Here is a 22,278-nt window from a genome sequence, read left to right as displayed (position 1 = left end):
ATGTCTGGTTGCACAGTGGGAAGGAAGGAAGCAATGTTACCCTTTTGTCGTTAAATCAAAGGCCCCCACAGAGGAGAAAATGGCATGCTGGGACCGTAACAGATGGCGATGGATCTTTAAATGACCCTTTTTCACAGACCAGCGTGTGTTAGACACACGCTCACTTAAAGGTGGCCTTGTACGTTGCTAGAGTGTGTGCGTGTGTTTTCTTTGGTGTGTGTTTCTGCGATGCTATCAATTCTGGAGCTAATGGACCAATTTCCAAGGTGGTGAGCTTTACACACATGCCCTCAGAATGTGAGGGAATGCCTGGCATTTGTGTACTTCTTCGTTGGTCAAGTGTGCATGTTTTCATGTGTACAACACCATCAATTTTCAAACCAATGAGCCAATTCTTCCCTGCAAAAAGTGGTTGAAATGCCATTTGTTGATTGTAAAATCAATGTGAGGGCTCTCTTGCCCAGTCATTCAGCTTGGTGCTTCCCCCGAGTGAGGGTTCCTGAAACACAGCCACGTGCCTCCTAGCAAAATGGTTTGATTTCACTGTTTTCTTTTTAATTCATCACGGGTACTTCTCTCAGCACCGCCTGTAATTTTCCAGAGGGAGATCTTCAAGTAGAGAATATGTTATTATTATTATTATTTTTAGTGGTATGTAGATTATTCGTGTTTCATTACCCTGGAAAGCAAGACTGCATGTTTGAACATGCTGTTTAAAAAAGGAGCAAGATGAGGAGTCACGCATTTCTAAGAAAGGTGTCAGATTCCAGTCCTGAATGCGCTCTGGTCTACAGGGTTTCTTTTTGATGTGCGCAGGTTGTTATGAGGTGAACATAGAATCAAACCGTGGGTGTTATTGTCCATTTGGGGTCTTTGTTCAGACTCACATTAAATTTGAAGTTGCATCCACAGTAAAAATTGGCAGTGTCTTCTTCCTCCGCTCCACTATTACGGCTGCAGCTCAGAGGGGTTGTAACGGGTGAGAGAAAACAAAACTAGACCTGACAAGCTCAAATCTTCTGCAGAGTCTGCTGACTTGCAAAGAGAAACAGGAGGCCTTTAAATGCTTGTCAATGCAAATAGGATCAAACAGTTTAAAGAAGCGGGAAAATAAATGTTCTGTTCTTGCATAATCTTCCTGAAGAAGATGAAATCAAGCAGAATCATTAGTTTTATAACTAAGCTCTTTACAATAGAAGTACAAAGCACCAAAACTTAATGCTTAGACACTGTATGGAGTGACACATCAGTGTCCAATGTGGTGCTTTATGTGCAAGTATACCATCAACACTGACACAAATACAAGAAAACAGCCTTTGAATAGCTGTTCAATGTAGTGACCACTATGGGTGAGAGGGTTAATTACTCCCCAGAAAAGTAATTTGATACACTACTCATTATATTATTTTTTGTGTTACACATTGCCACATAACTTCCAGTTAGCAACACAAACCTTAGACTACAGTTCCGCACACAAACACAAATCTCTGTGCTGATGAGAACACACATCTTTCTCTTAGTTTTTATGTATGAACACAAAACTAACAATGCAAAGCAGAGATGAAAACCAACCCAGAGAAACTTCAAAGCAATCGTCACAGTGATTCAAGTAACAATGGAGGCTATGCTGGTGCAATGCTGACCGCTCATCACTGCCTTTGTTACCTGCTGAAGTTCAGGCTCTGTCTGCTGGCCTGGGGTCAGCTTATACTCAGCTTTATCATCACTCTGGGATCTTGGCTTGCTTTGTGTTAGCATGCTGTCTGTGCAAATGCTTGCAAAGAGCCTAAGTTGTGTTATCAGTATGAAACTGTTGGTTCTGTCCTGGACGCAGTTTGCACTTTACCATCCAATGAAATAAAAGTAATGTTCATATCACTTCTGGTGGTAAAACAGACAGTGCATGCAATACAGAGCACAGGTTAAAGAAAATAGTTTCTTTATTTTTACTGTATCTGTGCGTAACCGGACAACAGGTGAATGCCAAGAGCAAGAAGAATTGTAAATATTGGAGGGCGAACTTGTTATCAGCTGTAGCATTTGCCAGACTCCAGGGTCTCAGCTGAGAGCAGATACTCAGACATTCACAAAGATTTCCTTCCTGCTCCTCCCTGGCCTAGAGCCCATTGGATCTGAGCCTAAAGCAGCAGGGGGAGACAGGAAACTGACAGGATTACACTGACTGGGTCCTGCCAGGTTCTGTGCAGACACATAAGTGGGTGTACCAATGACTGAACTGCAAGAAACCATGACTTTTTACTTTGTAATTTCAGTGAGGGTGAAGGGTAAAGTGTGTACTGTGACACTACACAATTTCCATTATGAGATACTGATACAACAGCAACCTTGCTCACCCTTCCTTATAGGTTTAAAGAGGTAAAGTTTGTTGCAAGTGGGAAAATGGAGGGAAATGTGAGTGCTATTAGATGTTGTTGTTCTTTGTATACTTATAATTACTGCTACGTGAAATGTATCCTTTCCTGAATATTCCATAAAAAACTCTGCATAGGTTATGTAATTGTTTAAAGTTATTAGTTCTATCAAAATGACCCAGGATTTTCCAGAGCAGAATTCTAGGATTGTTAACTTTTCCTTTTTTGGGATAGTCTTTTGCCGATTCCCATAATAATGTGACTTTGATGTTCTTAATGCACTAGGTGGCGCCTGGAAGAAGTCTCAAGAAGTGCGCATTCTACAGTTCGCCCTTCAACAGCCCCACAGGAAAAAAAGTAATTTTGTAACTCATTCTGTAAAAAATCGGTGGTTTAATCAATACTTATATGGTGACCAACCATCCTCTGTCTTTTGCGTTTGTTGACTTGGAAAAACCTATATGACATTTTATTTCACCATTCACCATCAGAGAAGGCATTGTTTAAATATGTTAAAGTTTTCTTTAAGCAAACAGTATTATTATTAAATTTCATCATGACTAGGCCAAGTGTCCTCTTCTTTGGAAATCAAAATATGGTCACCCCATAGAACCTATTATCATATTAGATATCTGTAAAAAAACAAAAACAAACAAACAAACCCCCAAAACTTGTAAAAGCCTCAAATATGGAGGACACAGTTAAATCATCTGTACAGGCAACAAGAAGGCTACACGTTAATCGTGACTGGATGAGTCAGGTCCAAAGGATATCAGCTTTAATCCTCGAACAGACCTTTTTCCATGCAGCAGACGTTTTGACATAAATAAAGACAGGTGTTACTAATCACATTTATTAGAACTCTGGGCTTAAATAGAACAGCACCTACAATGAGGTTATTAGTAATGCCAGTGTTTTATACTATTTAATGTCAAACAGGTGCCGTGAAATTGATACAATGACAGAGAAACATAGCGGTTCTAGTAAGCAGTAATGATTTCCTCACGTCCCTATTACCGGTTTTTAAAACAGCAATTCGTTGTCGGCAGGATTCGAACCTGCGCGGGGAGACCCCAATGGATTTCTAGTCCATCGCCTTAACCACTCGGCCACGACAACTACACAAACAGTTTCGATATGAGAAATGAGTTCAGATGAGTCCATGATTCCACTTTTTAGCACAGCTCGGCAAACACACACTTTCTCAGTGATGTTACCGCATCTGTGACGCCGCTGTGTACAGAAGAGGCGCATGCTGAGGTCAAGTTCCGGTGAATGCAGCGCCATCTGGTGGCGGCTGACACCTGTTGCACTGTGGTTACCTGTTACTGTTAAAACAGTTTTTATTATCTAATTGGTGATTCAATGGAAAAAATGGAGAAGATCAGAATTTTACAATACTACAACAACACGTGAAACAAAGTCATCTCCTCAGTAAGCAGATTCACCAAGTTTCTGAGCAAACTGACCACAACTAAAAAAATAAATAAATAATAATTACACTTAATACATATTTATATATTCACAGTAACAAAAAGTAACAAAATTTTTTTTTCCCTAGTTTTAGTTTATAGTTTAGTTTTAGGAATCAGGTGAAAAAAATCCCAACAACAACAGCTGAGCAAACTCGCACTGAATTCATTGTAAGTGTATATTAATATAATGTTGGCGTATCAAAAGTAAAAGCATTCAGTGCAGAAAGGAACTCATGTAAGAGTAATTAACAACATCAGTAATTATGTTCATGTGTCAGTAGCTGATGTAGCACTGTATAGTACTACTGTTGTGGCTGGATAAGGTGGGTGGAGCCTAATTTACTACAGAACCGCATCCCCTTCTTACCATATGCGTTTAATTAAAACTCAGATTTTAGAGTAATTTAGTAAATTAATACCCTACTCAAAAAACTGAAGGGCACACTTGGCACTCTGCACCAGAGACAAAGATGTTTTGATTCCTAACTGAGCAGACTGATATTCCTGAAGTTTAACTGACTTTGTGATCATCTAGTTTTCACTTAATAAAAAAATAATAAACTTTTTAATTAGTTTATAATACCAGATATAGCGTGGAATAAAATTTTATGAAAGTCATAGATATGTAATTTATTCAATGCAAAATAATTCCAATATGACTTATAGTGTAACTGTAAAAATTTTTAAAAAGGCTTTATGTTAAAATTTGGCTTTGAGCTGTGTTTGGGGTTTTAAATTCCCTGCTTCACAAAGATGCAAAGCAGAGGGTTGCTTCCCCTCATGGGAGTTCAGCTCTAAGAAGCAAAGCGCCGTTTTCATTCTATAGTTATCCTAATGCTGAAAAGGCATTTTATTTTACCCCACCTCAGGTCTTTATTACTTTCTTGAAAGGTAGTTTAGAGATCCTTCCACCCATCAGCACTTCACAGTGTTTTGCCATCTTTCTTTAATTCTGTGTGATGGCTTTTTTCTCTGTCTCATCAGAGTTTGATGTATTGATGTCGGTGTGTTCATTTTTGATCTGTCTGCTTGTGTTTTAGATAGAGCTGATGTAGTCTCCACAGTGTTACAGAGTTCTGTGCACTACCAAGTTAGAAACTTTCAGTCTGGAATTACAATCGGACTTCTGACACTTTCTTGTAGTTCTGATGTTTCCTGCTATCACAGTGCTGCTTAGTGAGCAATGTTCTGCTGGAAGCTCGAGGCAGATGAATAATGACTGCAAGCTGATTTGCACGAATAAGCCTCTGATGAGTCGATCAAAACCACCGTTATCAGTCATCTGAGTGACATCTGAATAATGGAAGGGCAATAACTCACAAAATCTAAGCTTTTATACAAGGAAGCCAAACCAAAAGAAATCATGCAGACCCTAAATCTCTCTATGCCATTTCCCCCTTTCTCCTCAGGGACAGCTGCTCCTCCCTGAGCTCAGTTCAGAGGTCAACTTAAAAAGAAGTTCCCCCTCCCCACATTTGACAGACACATGCTCAGATTTGTCTTAATATTAAAGTTTTTACCTCTTTACCCTGCAATATAAAGTAGTATGAACTGGCAACTTAGCCTTCCATCCTCTGTTGCTTCTCCCGGTCTGGGTTGTGGGGACAGAGATACCCAGGCCTCCTTTGTCCAGCCACCTTCTCCAACTCCACCTGAGAGACATAATCTCACCAGCACGTCCTGGATCTAGCCCAGGACCTTTACCCATTTGGAGATGCCCAAAACAGCTCAACTGGGAGGTGTCCAGAAGGTAATCCTAGTCAGATGCATTGAACCACCTCAACTTGCACTGTTGAGTAGTCTACTCTGACTCCCTCTCAAAACACTGAGCTCCTCAACCTGTCAACTTGTTTGGTCACTACCCTCCGCGTGCAGCCATAGATGTGGGTGAGAATGCTGATCTGATAGTGAAGCTACAGCTTCACTTTCGTGCTCAGCTTTCTGTTCATCATAACAAACCAACACAAGAGCTGCATTACTGCAGATTACTATTTACTCATCCTATAGAACTGCAATCACAGCACAGGTTTTTGTGTCACTTTTTCTATGTGGTACAGCTGAGTGTGAAGCAGCTGGTTTGAGTTCCTGTGGCTTTGGTCTTATGCTTCAGAATGGTGGATTCACTGTTAAGGATTGGTCAGAGGGCCCGGTGGCGCCAGTGTCCGGCAGCCTCGCCTCTGTCAGTGCGCCCCAGGGTGGCTGTGGCTACAACGTAGCTTGCCATCACCAGTGTGTGAATGTGTGTGTGAATGGGTGGATGACTGGATATGTAAAGCGCTTTGGGGTCCTTAGGGACTAGTAAAGCGCTATACAAATACAGGCCATTTACCATTTTACCATAGAAGGCGATTAAATGTCTCCCAACCTTACCTGACTGATGATTACCTGATGATACTGATTCCCTGACTGAGCAGATTGGTGTGATGTCAACAGTAACTCGGATCATTGTGATGAAGAAACAGCTAAAACAAAAAGTAAGGCTTTCAATCTCGGAGATTATGTAAGTTCCAGCCTCCACCGATGGCCATGAGCTCTGTGTGCAGAGTCTACTTCAGCTACCACAGGGCCAGAGGTGGGGTATACCTATATCCATCCCATATTGACACAAAACAATCACACAAATGAAACTGTCACATGAGAAAAAGTGAGATCCAGATCATATGCAGTATGTGTATGACCAATCCATCCTTTAAAATTGACTTAAACTGGCCTATTTTAACTAAGTCTGAATAAGGTAAGAGTGATGTGTAGGTGTGGAACTAGACTGTTGCTTCATGTCGTAAAGAGCCAGGTGAGGTGATTCCAAAATCCAGTCAGGATGCCACAGGCATTCTCTCCTTGGAGATTTTCCAGGCATTTCCACCTGGAAGGGGGACACTGGTGTAAACCAATAACTCACCGTGCCTCAGTATCCCCCTGGAGAAACAGGAAAACACTGAGAAAAATGGATGGATGGTGATACAGATTATGATTATGACACTAATAAACACTACCAACATGTCATTGCTTCAATACAGACAAAGACCGACACAGAATATGTTACATTTCGTGATATAAATTATTTATTTACATTTACAGAAAAATTACCCCATCAAGACAACGTAGTAATAACTATTGGAAATAGAACCCAAGATACAGTAGCTGACGTCATCGTCACAACCGAACAGAGAGCTCTATAATAACATTGTGCCCTCTGTCAAAGGTCTCCTATAACACAAGGTGCAAGGCATCACGTGTAGCCCCCAAACCCCCCCACCCCCCTCCCAGGCTGAACACACACCTCATTAAAAGCCAGATACCCTGCTTTGCACTACCCCGATTTGCTTTGTACCCCTCATCTACAAAGAACAGACACCGGCTAGCCCACCTCTACCAAAGTGCACACATCTAATACACATTCACACACACACACATTCAGTATCCTCCGCACCCCCCCCCTCCCGAGTCCTCATAGTTCGTGTTTTGTTTAGTTTTTTTCAGGAAAAACCTTCAGAAAAAGGTGCAAGGAGACACATGGGCATGGGTAGGGGGCTGGCGGCGGCGGTGACTAATGACAGCATTTCTCCAATGTGTAATCATTGTCACCTCACTTGTGTGCCAGCTCTGTCTTTGCTTTGCCACCATCCTCCATGGACATTCTTTGAGTTCATACTGGGAGAGAGGGCGAAGAGTGATGGGAAGCAGATGCTAATTTTCAGGGTTGGCCTACTTGGGGGCGGGGAAGAAACATCTAACGCCACAGCGCTCCGTAACGTGGAGGGGGGACTCTGTCTGGTGTGTCTGGGCTCAGATCAGTCGGGTGGAGGCGCGCATGGTATTCTCTGAACTGAAGTGGACATTGTTCTGCTTCTGCCGGTTGATCCTGTTGGTCCGTGGGCACTTCCTAAAACACAAAATCACGAAGAAGATGAATTACTGTTTTAATATTAATCTAATAACTCAGACTTTAAAGGGAGAAACATGGATGGCAGACTGCTGCTTTAATACATGCAGATGCTTTAAAGCAGAGGTCCCAAACCTTTTTCATGTAAATCACCTGTCAGGAACACAGATGTTAGCACACGATTATATTGACCAAAAGAATTCATGATACACGCAATATGACTGAAAAATGAGTAAAAATCACCTTTTTTAAAAATGACTACAGTTTAGAATGTAACAGCACCAACAAATTGAGTATTAAAAAAAGAATACTAAAAATAAAGTAAAGCTTAATTTGTAACCTTAAACAAGTATGAAGAAAAACACATTTGTAAATCACAGTTAGAGCCTGCTTCTTTCTTTTATGTTGCATATGTTCAGGTTCACTGTTAATAAGTCTGAGTTTGGGATTCATGTGCCTGCTTCTTTGACTCGTGCAACCCCCAAAGGCCACATCCACCAGGCCGAGAGACCGGAGAGTCACACCTACTGAAAGGTTTGCATTCCGCGATCGATTGGCGAGTGGTTGTTGGCAGTCACTGAGAAATTTGTTAAAGCTCCAGTCACGCCAGGGACCAGTTAGTGGCCCCCTGGCAACCACAGGTTGCTAGGGAGAAATGTATTCCCTGACAACTGGAGACTGAGCAGCCTCTTTGCGATTTGTTTCAGCTGTGTCTGATTGTGTGACTGCAGCTACACTGATGTATGCTGCATTCACCTCCAAATGGGGAACATAACAAAGATCCCAGGGCATTGGAAGGACGTTCAAGCACCTCTGATCCCAATTAGACTGTCAGAAAAAGACAGATCCATGGAAGCCCCACCCAGCAACCCCACAGCATCCAAAGGATCTGTGCCTGACGTTCTGGTGCCAAACAACCCAAAGCACTCCGTGTGATTCTGAGTACATAGCCATGCTATTCAGCAATACTCAGCGTTGCTTGCAAAACTTATTGCTGCAAAAACAAAAGAAGCATCTGAAAACAAATCAGATGAACACCTGTTTGAGACTTTTGTAGCGGGAAAATGAGAGGACAATCTGTAGAGAGATGATTTTCTTTTTTAACAGAAACAGAAAATAGCATTTTATAAGATGCTGAATTTGTAGGAAATGACTAACATCTTCATCTTTGAAAAATCAAACAAAATATTGTCTTTGCCAACAATTTCATAGGAACCAGAGGGCTTGGGCTCCACAGAAGAAGTTCAAGTTATAAAAGCTTTGTTTGTTCTGTTCATTTTATAAGACAGAAGTAACGAATAATAAAAATAAAATGGTGGAAACATGGTATTTTGCAGGGAAGTCCTTTTGAACAGACCTTTTCCAAGATGTCACAAAATCTCTTACACAAGAGGCAAAGCATAGGGATGACCTTTTCCACTTCCCCCTGTTTGTCCTTTAACTGAATGGCAAATCTTTACAACAAACAGAAATCACATAAAACTCCAGCAACATTCATAAAACGCAACAAATGACGCGCAAATTCGATCGGCTTGACAGAGACGGAGCGAGTCAGTAACCGCTGAAACGCTCGCCTGCGTCGATTCGCTTGGAAGTTCATTCCTTTCGACTCGTAGAAGAATTTTCAAGTATGTTTTTGTGTTAAATGGATATCGCTACGCTGCAGGACACATTAGTGTTGCTGTCGCTGTATTTCGTGTTATAAATTCTCTCTTTGCTTCTTTATCTCCTCTCCTTACCCTCTCACCCTGCTCCACTTTCTCATTTCGCCCCTCCTCCTCCTCCCTCCTTTGCTCGGAGGAGCAGTTTTGTCTCGGTCAAAACTCCTTTAAAATCTTTTATTAAATGTCATAAATTGCTTAGGTCAGCCAGAGGCAGACAAGCTGCAGGCTATATGTGAATGTGTGTGTTTGTGGCTCTGAGTGTGGGTGGGTTTTTATAGTGAATACAAAATGCTTATGTTAAAACACAAGTGTCTGTGTGTGTGTGCATGCTGGACTATACAGATATGTGTGGGTTTCTGTGCTTGCATACACACCTGCAGGTTTTCAGATATGTGTGTGTGTGTGTGTGTGTGTGTGTGTGTGCCCCCTGAGAACGTGACAGTACTTTCTATGTGTGCCCAAAACCTCGGTGACCTTTCAGCTGTTGCCTACATGCTCAGGAGTCTGTAACTCCCAGATACACACAACATGGAAAACACTGCTCCCAGGCTCATTAGTAGGCTGTTTTTGTATATGTGTGTGTGTTCGAGCATGACTCACCTGGTAATGCAGAGCACCACCACACAGATGATGACCACCTGGAGTGCTCCGATGATAGAGGCGATGAGGACATAGTGCAGTTTGCCGGAGCCTGGCACCACATAGAGGACGTTGTACTCCTTGATGTCACAATGGGGGCCCCTAAAACCCGAGTGACAGCTGAGATCACGCACACACAGACGCACAAACGCACAAGAGTGGGGGGAAAGTGAGAGAGAAAGCGAGTCATTCCTGTGCACGGAGTGACAGGTTCATTATTTTTAGCATTTCTAATTGAAACGTCACCGAGTGTTTGATAAAGACATTGCGGTGGAACGCTGCATTTCTGTGACAGTGTGGTGACTTTATTTTTTCCTTAGCTGTAGCTGTTCAGATGAACATGACTGATGGGGTTTGCGGTTAGCGGCATAAAAATGCATAATCTTCTCTTTGTTCTAGGCCTGTGGGCATACTAATGCTGCCATTATAGATAGTGTGTTAAGCTGTGTGTCTGTATAGAACATACACATGTAGCTGCCACAGTGAAGTGCTGAAAGCAACCAGATGAAAACGTCAAGTAGTGCGATTGGTCAGGTTGGGCTCCTTGTGTTTTCTCTTACAAGCTTCTGATATCAGGAGATTAATAGGGAAGACACTCAGGAAATAATGGAATGTAAGAACAGTTACTGCAGGGACTATAATTAAAGCATGATGCAATTCGGTCATGATACATCCATCTTGTGGTGCGGCGCTGGTATCAGTGTGTGAAATCAAACACTGAACGATTAATCAAAGCTTTCGCTGTGGGGAGCTGTGGCGCTCGAGCTGTCATTGACACCTTAGGACAAAAATAAAATCCAGATTTTATTTTAGAAAATAGAAAATAGAAAATCTATAGAAAACCTTCTCAGGAAATGATCTTCGGGGTGGATAGATATTAACTATTTGTTATCTGGGGTGCCAAACTCATTTAGCTCATCCCAAGTAGGTCAAGCCACTTGAGCCACATTTCAAGAAAAGCCACATACCATCTTAAAAAGAGAAAATCTAAAATGTGTCCTTTTTTGATGTAAATAAGGACATAGGTACATATATTTAATAAACTATCCGCTTACAAAGATCAGTAACAACAGAATAAGAGATGCAAAAGCAGCAATAGGTCCCAGCTTTTCTACATTCAGTTCATTTTCTGTCATTATAAAGAACACCTGCTCCTTGGATTCATCACTTTACTTGTTGTTTGTAGCGCTTTCTTTGTGCATAGGAATTTGCTAAGAGTGCTGCCCCCTGGTGGAGGCTAAAGAATCTGCATTTTCAAATGTGCACATTGAAAAACAAAGATGCAAACACAGAGTTTTGTCTTGCAGGTTATGGTCGGGTGAGCTGGTGAGCTGGTTAGTACTTGGATGAGAGTCAACATGGAAAACCTAGGTGGTGCAAAGTTGGGTGACGTAGTTGGTTGAGTGGTTAGGAGACAAGACACACCTTTCTGTGTGGAACTGGTGTGCCTGTGTGGGTCTTTGCCAGCATGACAGCAGTAAGTATGCCCACTTCCACAGCTCAGTTTCTATGTATTCAATGATATTGTCTCATTTTTCATACTGTATGACAGTTTGAGCTTTGCTATCTATAATTAGGCATTTGACATCTTTATACAACCAAACTCTGAAAACAATGGATAGAAAGCCTGTTTGGTGGCATCCTTGTCACATTTTAAAGAAATATAATTTACTTAGTTTTGAGAGATTTATTCATTTGTCTTTTCTTAACTTAGTTTTCAAATGTATAAACAGTCTGGGTCCAGAGTGTTTTTCCAGACACGTTCAAAGAAAAGACAGTGATGGCATTACTGGGAGGCAAGGTGTGACTGTGAAATACCACATCACAGTCCCAAATATTGCTTTGAATGACACCAGCTCCTACTTGAAAACATGTTAGCGTGGCTGTAAAGAGCTCTAGACCTCAGGCTGGGGCGAGACTGACAGCCTTCTCTAATGGGCCAGATGTTTGGCTGGATGGTTCCAGCCCACTGGCTGTATGGTTGATACCTCTGCGCTTATTTCGAGGGTATTTTCTGACATCTGACAAAACAAAACAAAAAATACCCAAATTTCACCACCCTGCAAAAAAGTGAAGTCAAAATGAACAATGCTGGGTTCATACCACAAGTTTGTTTTGCTACGTTTAGTCCAAAATTATTTCAGAATTTAAAAAAGTCCAGCAAATATCAAAAGTATAAATTAGAGTTCAAACAACAATGACCCAAAACATCTTATTGAACTTGTTACTCTCACCTGAAAGTTCCAAAAAACCTGATACAAAAGAAATGAAGACAGGTGTTGCCTACACTGTTGCCTTTGTGTATCAGATACAGCCTGGCTTCCATACAAGGACATGTGGGGTAAAACAGACAAAAACCCTTTTGTATTTAGAGCATTTTGTATTTAGAGGTAGTCTTTTACGGATGCAATCGGCAGCATAATACTACAGGTTTTGCCAGCTTGGTGTAGACCTTGAGTGGGAAAACACACACAAACACACACAAAAGACTAATGGAGATGATCTTTGTCCTCAGAGACGAGCTAAAACAGTCCCCCTTTTAATCTCCCCTTCTCCTCCATCTCCTCTTTACCTGCTTTTCCTGTCTCTGGGGAGGTTGTTACCCACCAACACCTGCACATCCTTGTTTGGCACAAAAACACACACACAAACACACAACCTGCTTCACATTCTCTATCCCTTCGACCTGACAGCGTACGAGATGAACATTGCAACCTTGTTCTGTTCGGGGGTTGTGCTTGGTTTCCACACTCGTGTACCGCACAAACACACACACAGTCACAGACATGCACCACTCCCACAGAGACCGCTGCGCTTTCCTTCACATTAAAATACAGACTTTGCCCCATACAGCCATCAGGGGGCAGCAGAGACCCTCCGCACTCCCTGGCTGCTCAGCATGCAAAGAGAACGTCTGGGATGATCGAGGTTAGAGAGAAAGTAGAGAGAGATAGCGCCAGCGAGAGACACCGAGACCCCCTGGCTGCTACACTATCAGGCTGTAAAAGATGGCAGACCTGAGCAGCACACATGTATACTGGCTTGGTGTGTGGGTGGTGGGTTTTAATATCATTCCTCAGTGTGCCTTTTTGTAAATGCATATCTCTGCTGCCTGAGTTAAGTATGTTCTGTGTGCCTGTATGAATATGAAATTTGCACCTGTGTGGCCAATTCTCAGCTGATGTGTCTGTCGGCAAAATAGGGGCACAGGGGTGCACAGAATTCACGGTTTCGCATGAACTCTGGTTTTAGAGTGACAGCTTGATACACAGTGAAAGCATCAATTTATTTTCAAAAAAGGAAAATGCTCTAAAGTTTGTAATTGTCCATAATTCCAACGTTAAATGCTGAAGCAACTAAATGCTGCACTCTCTCTCAGTACAGAATTGGACCCGTTTCTTCTGTGACGGTAAAAACATAGACTGTATATAGTAGATGGATGTATTTAAACCCACCTACTACCATTTTCAAACAGCTTCGAGAATTTTAGCTGTGACTGTTTTGTTATTTAGGGCCACAAATGATCATACTTAATTTCCAGCTAGATAGCGAGCTTTTTTTAACTAAGAGTATTGGATTCGTTTTTCAGTCCTGGAGGTTACGGCTTGAGTAAAAAAAACATTATGGGACATAATATACTTTCAGCTTCTCTCTTGAATGGACCCAGATGTTTGACTTGGTACATTATATATTGTATCATAAGCCACGACCTGAACACATACATGAAAAGATATTTGCCCTCTTCCTGATTTCTTCGCACTTAAATGTTTTAGATCGTCAAATAAATTTCATTTTTAGACAAAGGTAAGCTGAGTTAACATAAAAATACATGTTTGAAATGATAATTTAATTTATTAAGGGAAAAAAGTCTCTTCAAACCTACCCGACTCTGTGTGAAAAATTAATTGCTGCCATTGTTAAATCATGAACTAACTGTGATTATCCACATATTTTGCAAAGCTGGGTTTAATTTCAATAGGTACACCCAGGCCTCATCACTGCCAGACCTGTTGAATTGAGAAGTCACTTAAATAGAACCTTTCTGACAAAGTAAAGCGGGCTAAACAATCTCAAAAAGCAATTCATAGTCCTACAATCTCAAGAATAGCAGAGAAGCAAACTCACATCTATCAAAATCATTTCTAAGGTTCTGGGACTCCAACGAACCATGACGAGAACCATTATCCAAAACTGGAGAAATCTGAAACAGTGGTGAACGTTTTCAGGAGCAGGCAGCCTACTGTTGGATCAGGAGGTCACAAGAACTGCAGAGTTCATGATTCAGCACAAGAAAGAGACGATGATGATCCCCAATATGTTTGGGAAAATACTCTGTGGACTGTTTAGACAAAAGTTTTACTTTTTAGAAGATTTGAGTTCCGTTATCTGGCATAAAACTACCGCGGCACTTCATAACAAGAACATCATACCAACAGTCAAACATGGTGGTGGTAGTGTGGTGGTCTGGCGAGCTGCTTTGCTGCTTCAGGATCTTGAGGACTTGCCACAACTGCTCTCTGTCCGACCACCAGTTCATGCCCTGAAACTAAAGTGAACTTGGATTATGTATATCTGAAACACACAGCTCTCCGTCTGAATGACTCAACAAACTGATGGTTTTGGACTTAAATCGGATGGAGATGCTTTGGTTTAACCTTCACCACCACCAATGTGGCATCGCTGTGAGATTTGAAAGACTCATTAGCAGTTGCAGTTGTCAAGGGTGACACAATGACTTATTTCATTCAGGGGGCTTTTACTTTAAATTTAAATTACTAATAAATTACTAATAAAGTCGATCATCATTTGAAAACTGTATTTTGTATTTACTTTAGTTATGTTTGCTAATATTACAATTTATTTGATGACATTTTTTGTCTGTAAATACCAACTTAAAAATCTCAAACACAGCACGAATCTTTAAATAATTCATAGTTTCCTCCTTCCACATATAATATGTTTTTTTATAAAGATTTGACTGAGCTGGCACAGAATGACTTGCAGCGTCTGTCGCTTTGCTGTCACTTTGCAGATTTTATCAACAATAACAAATTTAATAATTCCAGCAAATACGCAGTAATAACAGGATAAGGCTTTCAGGGTTAATAAAAATAATAAATCATTTAAATTGATCACTTTTATTCAACATCATAAATGAACATGGATGAAGCAGGAAAGCCAGTAAATCCATCTGCATTTATCTATGATTGAATGTGAGAGTTTCTTAAAGTGTCTGTTATCAGCAGCTGCTTCGAGTTTCTGCTTCAGTTCATGAATCCCCTGCAGCCATCCGAAGGCAGCGGCACAGATATGTTGATACATCTGCAGTTTATGATTAGAGCACAGCAACACCAGAGCGCCGAGCTATTACGCACACTTGTACACAGTTACATGCAAATGACACTAGGCTGCTACAAAGTAACCACACATCCCCACAAATCACTGGTGTAGTACTACATGATTTACTGCTTTATACCACATCTGCACCAAGAAGATGCCTGGATTTCTCTGTAGCTGCTTAAAATGCCCCAGGATATGTCCTCCCTTTCCTTTATTTTTGGGCTATATTTTTGTCACAAAGAAAATGGGCAGGTAGACACGAGCATTGTACTGATCAAAGTTCAGGCAACAGAGTAGTCTGTGTGCATAACAACTACAAAACTGAGTGCTTCAGCTGTACGATCACACCCAAAGATGGAAAACTAAAAACTAAAAATGTTTGTATATAACAATGTGACATCTCCATCCATCCATCCATCCATCCATCCTCTCATGCTTCTCTTGCTCTTCTGGGGGCATACGAAACCATTCCCAAGCCAGTGTGTTCTGAGTCGGTCCAGGGACTTCTCATAGTACGATATGTCTGAAACACTTCACCTAGGAGGTGCCCAGGATGCATCCAGATCAGATGCCCACAGCATTGTGATGGAGTCCTTTTGTTGTGGAAGAGTAGTAACTCTACTCTGAGTCCCCCCCCCCGAATGTCTGATCTCTTAGGTTGAGCTTCTACACCTTACAGAGGAATCGCTTTTCCACCATTTGTTTCCATTCTCATTCTGTCCATCACCACCCAGATAACCTGACCACAGGTGAGGGTGGGATTATATCAACTGATAGACTGACGGCTTTGTTTTCATGCTCAGCTCGCTCTGCAACACAACAGACTGGAACAGCTTCTTCATCACTGATGACTGTGCTAATTCATCTGTCAGTCTCTTGTTCCATTCTTCCTTCATTCATGAACAAGACCCCAAGATACTTACATAAGATATTCATCTGTTTGGGGTAGCAACTCAAGGGCAACCAGTAGTCGGCACTCCACCCTTTTCCGGCCGAGAATCATGGCCTCAGACTTGGAGATGCTACTTTTTACCCCAGATGCTTCACACTTGGCTGCAAACTGCCCAGTGCAATCTGGAGGTAATGGGTCAATGAAGCAAACAGAACGACATCATCTGCAAAAAGCAGAGATGAGATCCGAGACCGTCGTACCCGAGACCTTCCAACCCTTGGCTGCACCCTAGAAAATGGCTTGAACCTGCAGGGGTCTCGAGGCGCTCTGGCTTTCTCCCAAACTCCAAAGACATGCATGCGAGATTATAAATTGGAGATTTTGAAATTGGTGTGGATGTGAATGTGAAGATGACTGGTGACACTCACACTATGACAGCTACAATAAGCTCCTCCCCTCTGCGACCCTGAACTGGATAACCAGTTGAGAAAAATGGTGGATGGAAGTATTTTTTGACAGAACTTTTATTTGAGTGATTTTCTTTTGTTTTGCAAATGAACAGAAACACGATAATGGAATTAACTATTATGCTAATTTACCCAGTTATTTTACTTCAATTTTCAAGCAGACATTAAACTATTAAAAACTGAACAGTTTGTGACTAGTTCTAGTCAAAAAATATATATTACACTTGTTTAGAGTGGCACATTGTCAGATGTAATCCACCTCAATTCTGATAAGATGGCAGTTTGCAGACTAGCTCATTAAAGAACCAAGAATAAGAGGCCATCGCCGGCCGATACTTTCAGAATGCTGCAACTGGTGCTTCTTTAGTGCTCTACAACAGCAGCATTCTCCCATATGATATAAGCATTTGGAATTACACACTGAAAGTCAATAATTATATGCAAATAAGAGTATAGTTAGTTTACGACCAGTTATTGTAGACTTTCAGACTCGTAAATTGTTATAGAATATGTTGGATGTCAACAGCTGTCAGACCATTACAGCTATTGAAAAAGTGGGACATCTATCTCACTTGGCCTGTATATTCTGGGTGTTAGGGAGTTTGGTGTTTATGAGGTGCTGCTCCATGGCGTATACATTACTGCGAGGGAGTATGCCTACTACAGTAAAATAGACTACACCACTGCTCCACATACAGTACAGCAAACTGGTCTGTTGGGACTTTTCATTCAGGTTATGATCAGATACTGGATTAAAATATTTTTCAAATAAAACCTCCTTTCCAACTCTCTCTTTTAGTAAAAGTTAAGCGCATTGCAAAGCAGTCATGGCTGTGTTACATTTCATGACACAATGTAACCATTTATGATGTGAGCTGGAGTCGAATTAAAACTCAAATCGCATCCTATAACAAGTGATGCAGTCGTATACTGCAAATTACTCTGTTTTTTTACAATTAATTTTTTACTGTAAGTTTCTGCCATCATTATACAAATTCAGTAAAACCAATAAAACACACGCCATCTGCACTTCTGTGGCAGTGCGGGCTTAGGCTGTGCCTCTCTGCGCTGTGCAGACAACAATATGAATTCCCAGAGTGTCTTTGGGATTGTTAAGGTATTCAGGGTTTTTTGTAAATGCAGGCTATCCTCTCGAACCACTTTCGCTGTGAGCCAAAGGAAAATCACTGGCATTCTAATTAAATTATTTTTCTAAAGCGTTTTATTAATTGGGCTCCATTTACTCAAGCTTAATAACCAGGATATTTAGAGCGCCCTAGGGTATTATTTTCAATACTGTGAAATCTTGATAGGTTTTTGTTTATCAAACGACCAAAAATAGCAGGAAATGCACTGATTTCTGTCCAGTGAGGTAAACCAGACTCACTGCCTTTATTATAAGTGGCTCGCTCATCCTCAGGAGTGCACCTCCCCAAAGGCTCATTCTAAGCTGAGAAAAATCCCTGACTGTCTGTGAATAGCACAGCTGCAGCAGAAGACAGAAGCTGACACTTTAAAAAAAAACTGTAATCACAACCCTCTCTGATATGTATATATCCCCCTTCAGCCTCTTACTGTGTGCTGTATGGATGTGAACCACAGTCAAAGGCGTGATTGCAGATGGCACAAAGTCTGTGGGTCCAAGACCTGAAGCCCACCGCACACCGCAAAATAAGACCCTAGATCATAAAGCATGGGGATGGAAACACCAGCATCCTCATTAAGCAACAACAAACCCAACATGGGATTAATTTGAAGCAGTGCAGCATATTTGACTGGTCAACAGCCCGTCCTACCATTACAGCAGGAGGGATCTTAAACACTTCTCGCTCTCAGCGCACTGGCTTATATTCATTTAAAATAAACAAGGCTGATTAAAAAATAAATTTGCTCCAGCACTTGCCAAGCAATTTCTAAATTTTACAGCTGATTAGCCGTCTTACATTCCACACTTCCTGTTAGTGTCTGCAGATCACACAGAGAGAGAGGAACAACAAATTTGTGATAAAAAAGACAGAACGGGCCTGGCGCTTCGTGTAGGGTTTGTTTGTTTGAGTGGAAACCTAATGAGTACGGTATGCTCGACTGATAAGTAGAAAATGGCCAATGCTCTGATCGTAATAGTTAACATAAATATAAAATTGATGACGGGAAGCTTTTTAAAATCCATTTCTCTCATTATAAATAATAGTTAATACCATCTACAATCCAGAATACTCTGCTACAAGTACATCATATTGAGAAAACAATGGTGGGCTGGCTAGCTTTTAAGTCAGAATGTCAAACTTGTGTTCAAATGTTGCAACTTGAAATGTCACATGTGTATCTTTGCTTAAGACGCAAACCACATTTGTTGTCAGTCTCACAACACACCACCAACAGGCTTCCTCCACTGGCTAACTCAGAACTCAGAAGCCTGTTATCATTGGTAACCAGCGATAGAGAGTGACCAGTTTATGTGGGAGGCATCTCGTGGTCATGGGAAGACACGAGATGCCTGGCTTTTGACATGGCAAATGTCAAAAGCCAGAAGCCAGACCCTCACGGAGATAATGAGACAGTGGTCAGCTACGTTAGGCACCGACACTAACCTAAAGAACGCCCAGAAATGAAACCAAACAAGTGCAAATATCATAATTTGACATCAAAAATTAAACAGCCTTTTACCTGCTCTGTGCATTGTCTGTGTGACCTGTTGTGCTCATACAACAACAGAGCAGGTAGGCGAGTGTCTGGCTTGTATACTGATCCTGCACATCTTACCTGTGACTTGAACAAAGTTATGTTTTTTTTTGTTTGCATTCAGGGACCGATTGCAAGTAGTTGCAGCAGTTAACTGATCACCCAGAGGCCCACCAAGTTATTTTACAGTTAAATGACCATCCTGCAGCAACTACATGACCATGTGTGGAGAATTTCTGAATTTATTACGTCTTCAGATCTTTGGGATTGTGGTTGGCTTCTGAATGTAAGCGGTTAATGTGAATTTCTGTGCAACAGATTTGCAACAGATGGCAACAGATTTGCGATTTTTTTTTTTTTTTTATCACACTTAATTGCCGTTTTATCACCCCACAGATTGCCTGTAATTGCCAACTTGACCCCATTCAGTGCAAACTAACAGCAGACGGACTCCATCTTACCGCCACTTTTAAGCGTCATGTCGCTGCACCAAAGTCGCTTTGAAGACGGCAGCTGACTGCGAATGGTCTTCGAAGCAGCTAATTCAAAAGCAAAGAGATTCCGAGTTCACTGCACACAGACCCAATGATTTTGGTCATGCCTATTTTCACTGGTGTGACTGCAGCATTAATCAAATTCCCAGAAGTGAGAACGCATCTGTGAAACAGACTATCTCCTGCAGTGTGTTGCATGTGAGAAAGGAGGAGCACGAAAAAGCTCCTGATTTAATTCTCCTGACGTTATCCGCTGTTCATGTGCGAAAACATGTATTATCACTTTGCAATATCATTGTCGTTTTTCTGTTTCCCCTCTTCCTATGAACCTCTCTACAACTGTGTGTGTGTGTGTGTGTGTGTGTGTGTGTGTGTGTGTGTGTGTGTGTGCGCGCATGTGTACATGTGTACCTGCAGGAAGGCTGAGCCAGGACGCTGGGGAACTGACACTCTCCATGGACGCAGTAGTTTTTATAGCGATCTGGACAGGGGATGGACAAACCGCGGGCCAGTCCGTTCCTGGTCTCCTCTTTCTCCCCTACAAACACACGAGACCCTTAAAATCTGCCACTGCCCCTCAGGAAGAGATGAATTATAACAAGTGGGAAACATGAAAGGATGACGAACAGAGGAAAGTCTGGGAGCAATTCTAATTCATCTTTGAATGACAGCACATGTTATGTGCTTATCTGCCACCATCACGGAAGCACTCACCCGTGGGGTCGGTCCGTGCGAAGTGTCCATCTCCGCCTTTGTTCCCAATTATGTCATCTGGAAAGGCCAAAGACACATTAAAGCTGAGCTCAGGTCACCGCAACCTCTCCTACAGCTCCATCGCAGGTTACTCATGCACAGTGATGCTACTGCAGGTAAAGAGGACTGAATGTGAATGATCATTTCAACAAAAGGTTCATGTGCCGTGTGCGCCTGTGTGCTTAATGCGTATAAATGGGAGCCATTCTCTTCAAGTCAGAAACCGCCACCCCTAATGTATTACACCGAACAAAGGCCAGAATGGAGCAGAGTCGGGTGGAAAAGATCAGACGGAATAATGCATTTTTGCTCACCCCATTGACGCTGCATCGAGTTCTACTTTTCACAATGGCTAGACAAAATCACCTTCAAATCATTATCATTTTATTGCGATTGATTTTTCCTTTTTTTTCCAGAGGTCAGTACGATCGTTCCCTCAAACAGAAGCTGTGAAAGCATTCTTCAGATTCATGACGCAAGACTTGTGGCTGGATCTGTGACTTAGAATTTACTTCTTATTTTTCCTCTTTTATTTATTTCTTTATTCACAAGAACACCCGAGGCACAGTAAAAGAAAAGAGACTCAGAAAGATTTCAGTGAGTTCAGAAGCTCAAGTCCCGTATGCGTGACATCCACTTAAGAAAAATCAAATGAAGAAAACAAATGAATTTTAAAACGTAGCCAGCGGCGAGACGCTACAAGCTCAACAGACTGCAGCTCCAGTGGATTCAACGAGTATCTGGTTAAATTTGTCTGTGGAGCTGAGGTTCAACAATATCTTCACAAGGTTATCTGCGCTTTTTGTTGAGCTACTGTAGCAGAAGCCGTTTCCTAATAGCATGAAAGTGGAGCATAATCAGCCATCTAAGTGCCGGGGTGTCACTGTGAGTCCTTGCTAACATGAGGTCGTCTCAGTGCCTCCATTTCATGCTATTTGTCTTTTTCCTTGATTGAAACAGAATCAAACGGGGTGGTCTGACCCACAGGACATAACATGAGGGAATACAGATTTCTGTTTGTGTTCCAGAGCTCGTTAGCCCTGATTGCTTTACTTCCCATTACTTCTCAAAAGACCTATTTGTCCTGTGTGTACTTAGAACCTCTCAAATGGTCTCTTACACTAAAAAAATAACTACAGATCTTAAAAGGTGCATTTGACTCCAGAATCAAAGCCTGTAGTGTTTCTTTTAGAATGTTTAGGTGTAAATCACCTAGTTTGGGAGATTTCTGTCTCTTCTTTCACATAATGGAACTAAATGACTCTCTGAAAAAGCTTTATTTAAAAACTCAGCAACTATTTCTAGAAATCATCACCTGGTTAAAAAAAAAAAAAGCACTCACAACAGGATTTACTTTATGTATGAACTTTTTTCCGCTACCAAACGACATGTGTCAGGTGTATCAATCTGCAAAAGGAAGCTTTTGTGACAATAAACACTGATGTTTCTGCGCTGAGCTGAGCTACAAGGTTACCGAGTTGCATTCTTGTATAGACTGGAAATAATGCCTAAAATAATTCCAAAATGAAACTTCTTACATTTCCATGGGCTTTTGGAAAACATAATGCTCTCAGTGCAAAGCAGTCTTACGTGTACATACAGCCCACAGAAGGCAGC

At 41.5% G+C, this 22,278-nt stretch overlaps 1 protein-coding gene and 1 non-coding gene across 2 annotated transcripts in view; both read right to left on the bottom strand.

Annotated features, from left to right (window-relative positions):
• Positions 1-3,409: 3,409 nt before the first annotated feature.
• Positions 3,410-3,491, bottom strand: trnas-aga. Its single transcript has one exon. It is a non-coding gene; the product is annotated as a tRNA-Ser (tRNA).
• Positions 3,492-6,169: 2,678 nt separating this feature from the next.
• tmeff2a (transmembrane protein with EGF-like and two follistatin-like domains 2a) overlaps positions 6,170-22,278 on the bottom strand; it is a 134,866-nt gene continuing 118,757 nt past the window's right edge. Inside the window, exons 7-10 of the mRNA XM_005925804.3 lie at positions 20,623-20,679; positions 20,320-20,446; positions 9,995-10,153; positions 6,170-7,730 (exon numbers count right to left, since the gene is read on the bottom strand). Of these exons, the coding sequence (XP_005925866.1) occupies positions 7,634-7,730; positions 9,995-10,153; positions 20,320-20,446; positions 20,623-20,679 (440 nt within the window). The 3' untranslated portion in view covers positions 6,170-7,633. The remainder of the gene's footprint in view (positions 7,731-9,994; positions 10,154-20,319; positions 20,447-20,622; positions 20,680-22,278) is intronic.

Source organism: Haplochromis burtoni, unplaced genomic scaffold (genome assembly GCF_018398535.1).
Source record: "Haplochromis burtoni strain Fernald_Lab_line unplaced genomic scaffold, NCSU_Asbu1 Contig_87, whole genome shotgun sequence".
Classification (NCBI taxonomy): Eukaryota; Metazoa; Chordata; class Actinopteri; order Cichliformes; family Cichlidae; genus Haplochromis; species Haplochromis burtoni.
Note: the sequence above shows the minus strand (reverse complement) of the source record. Positions and strands in the feature narration are given on the sequence as shown.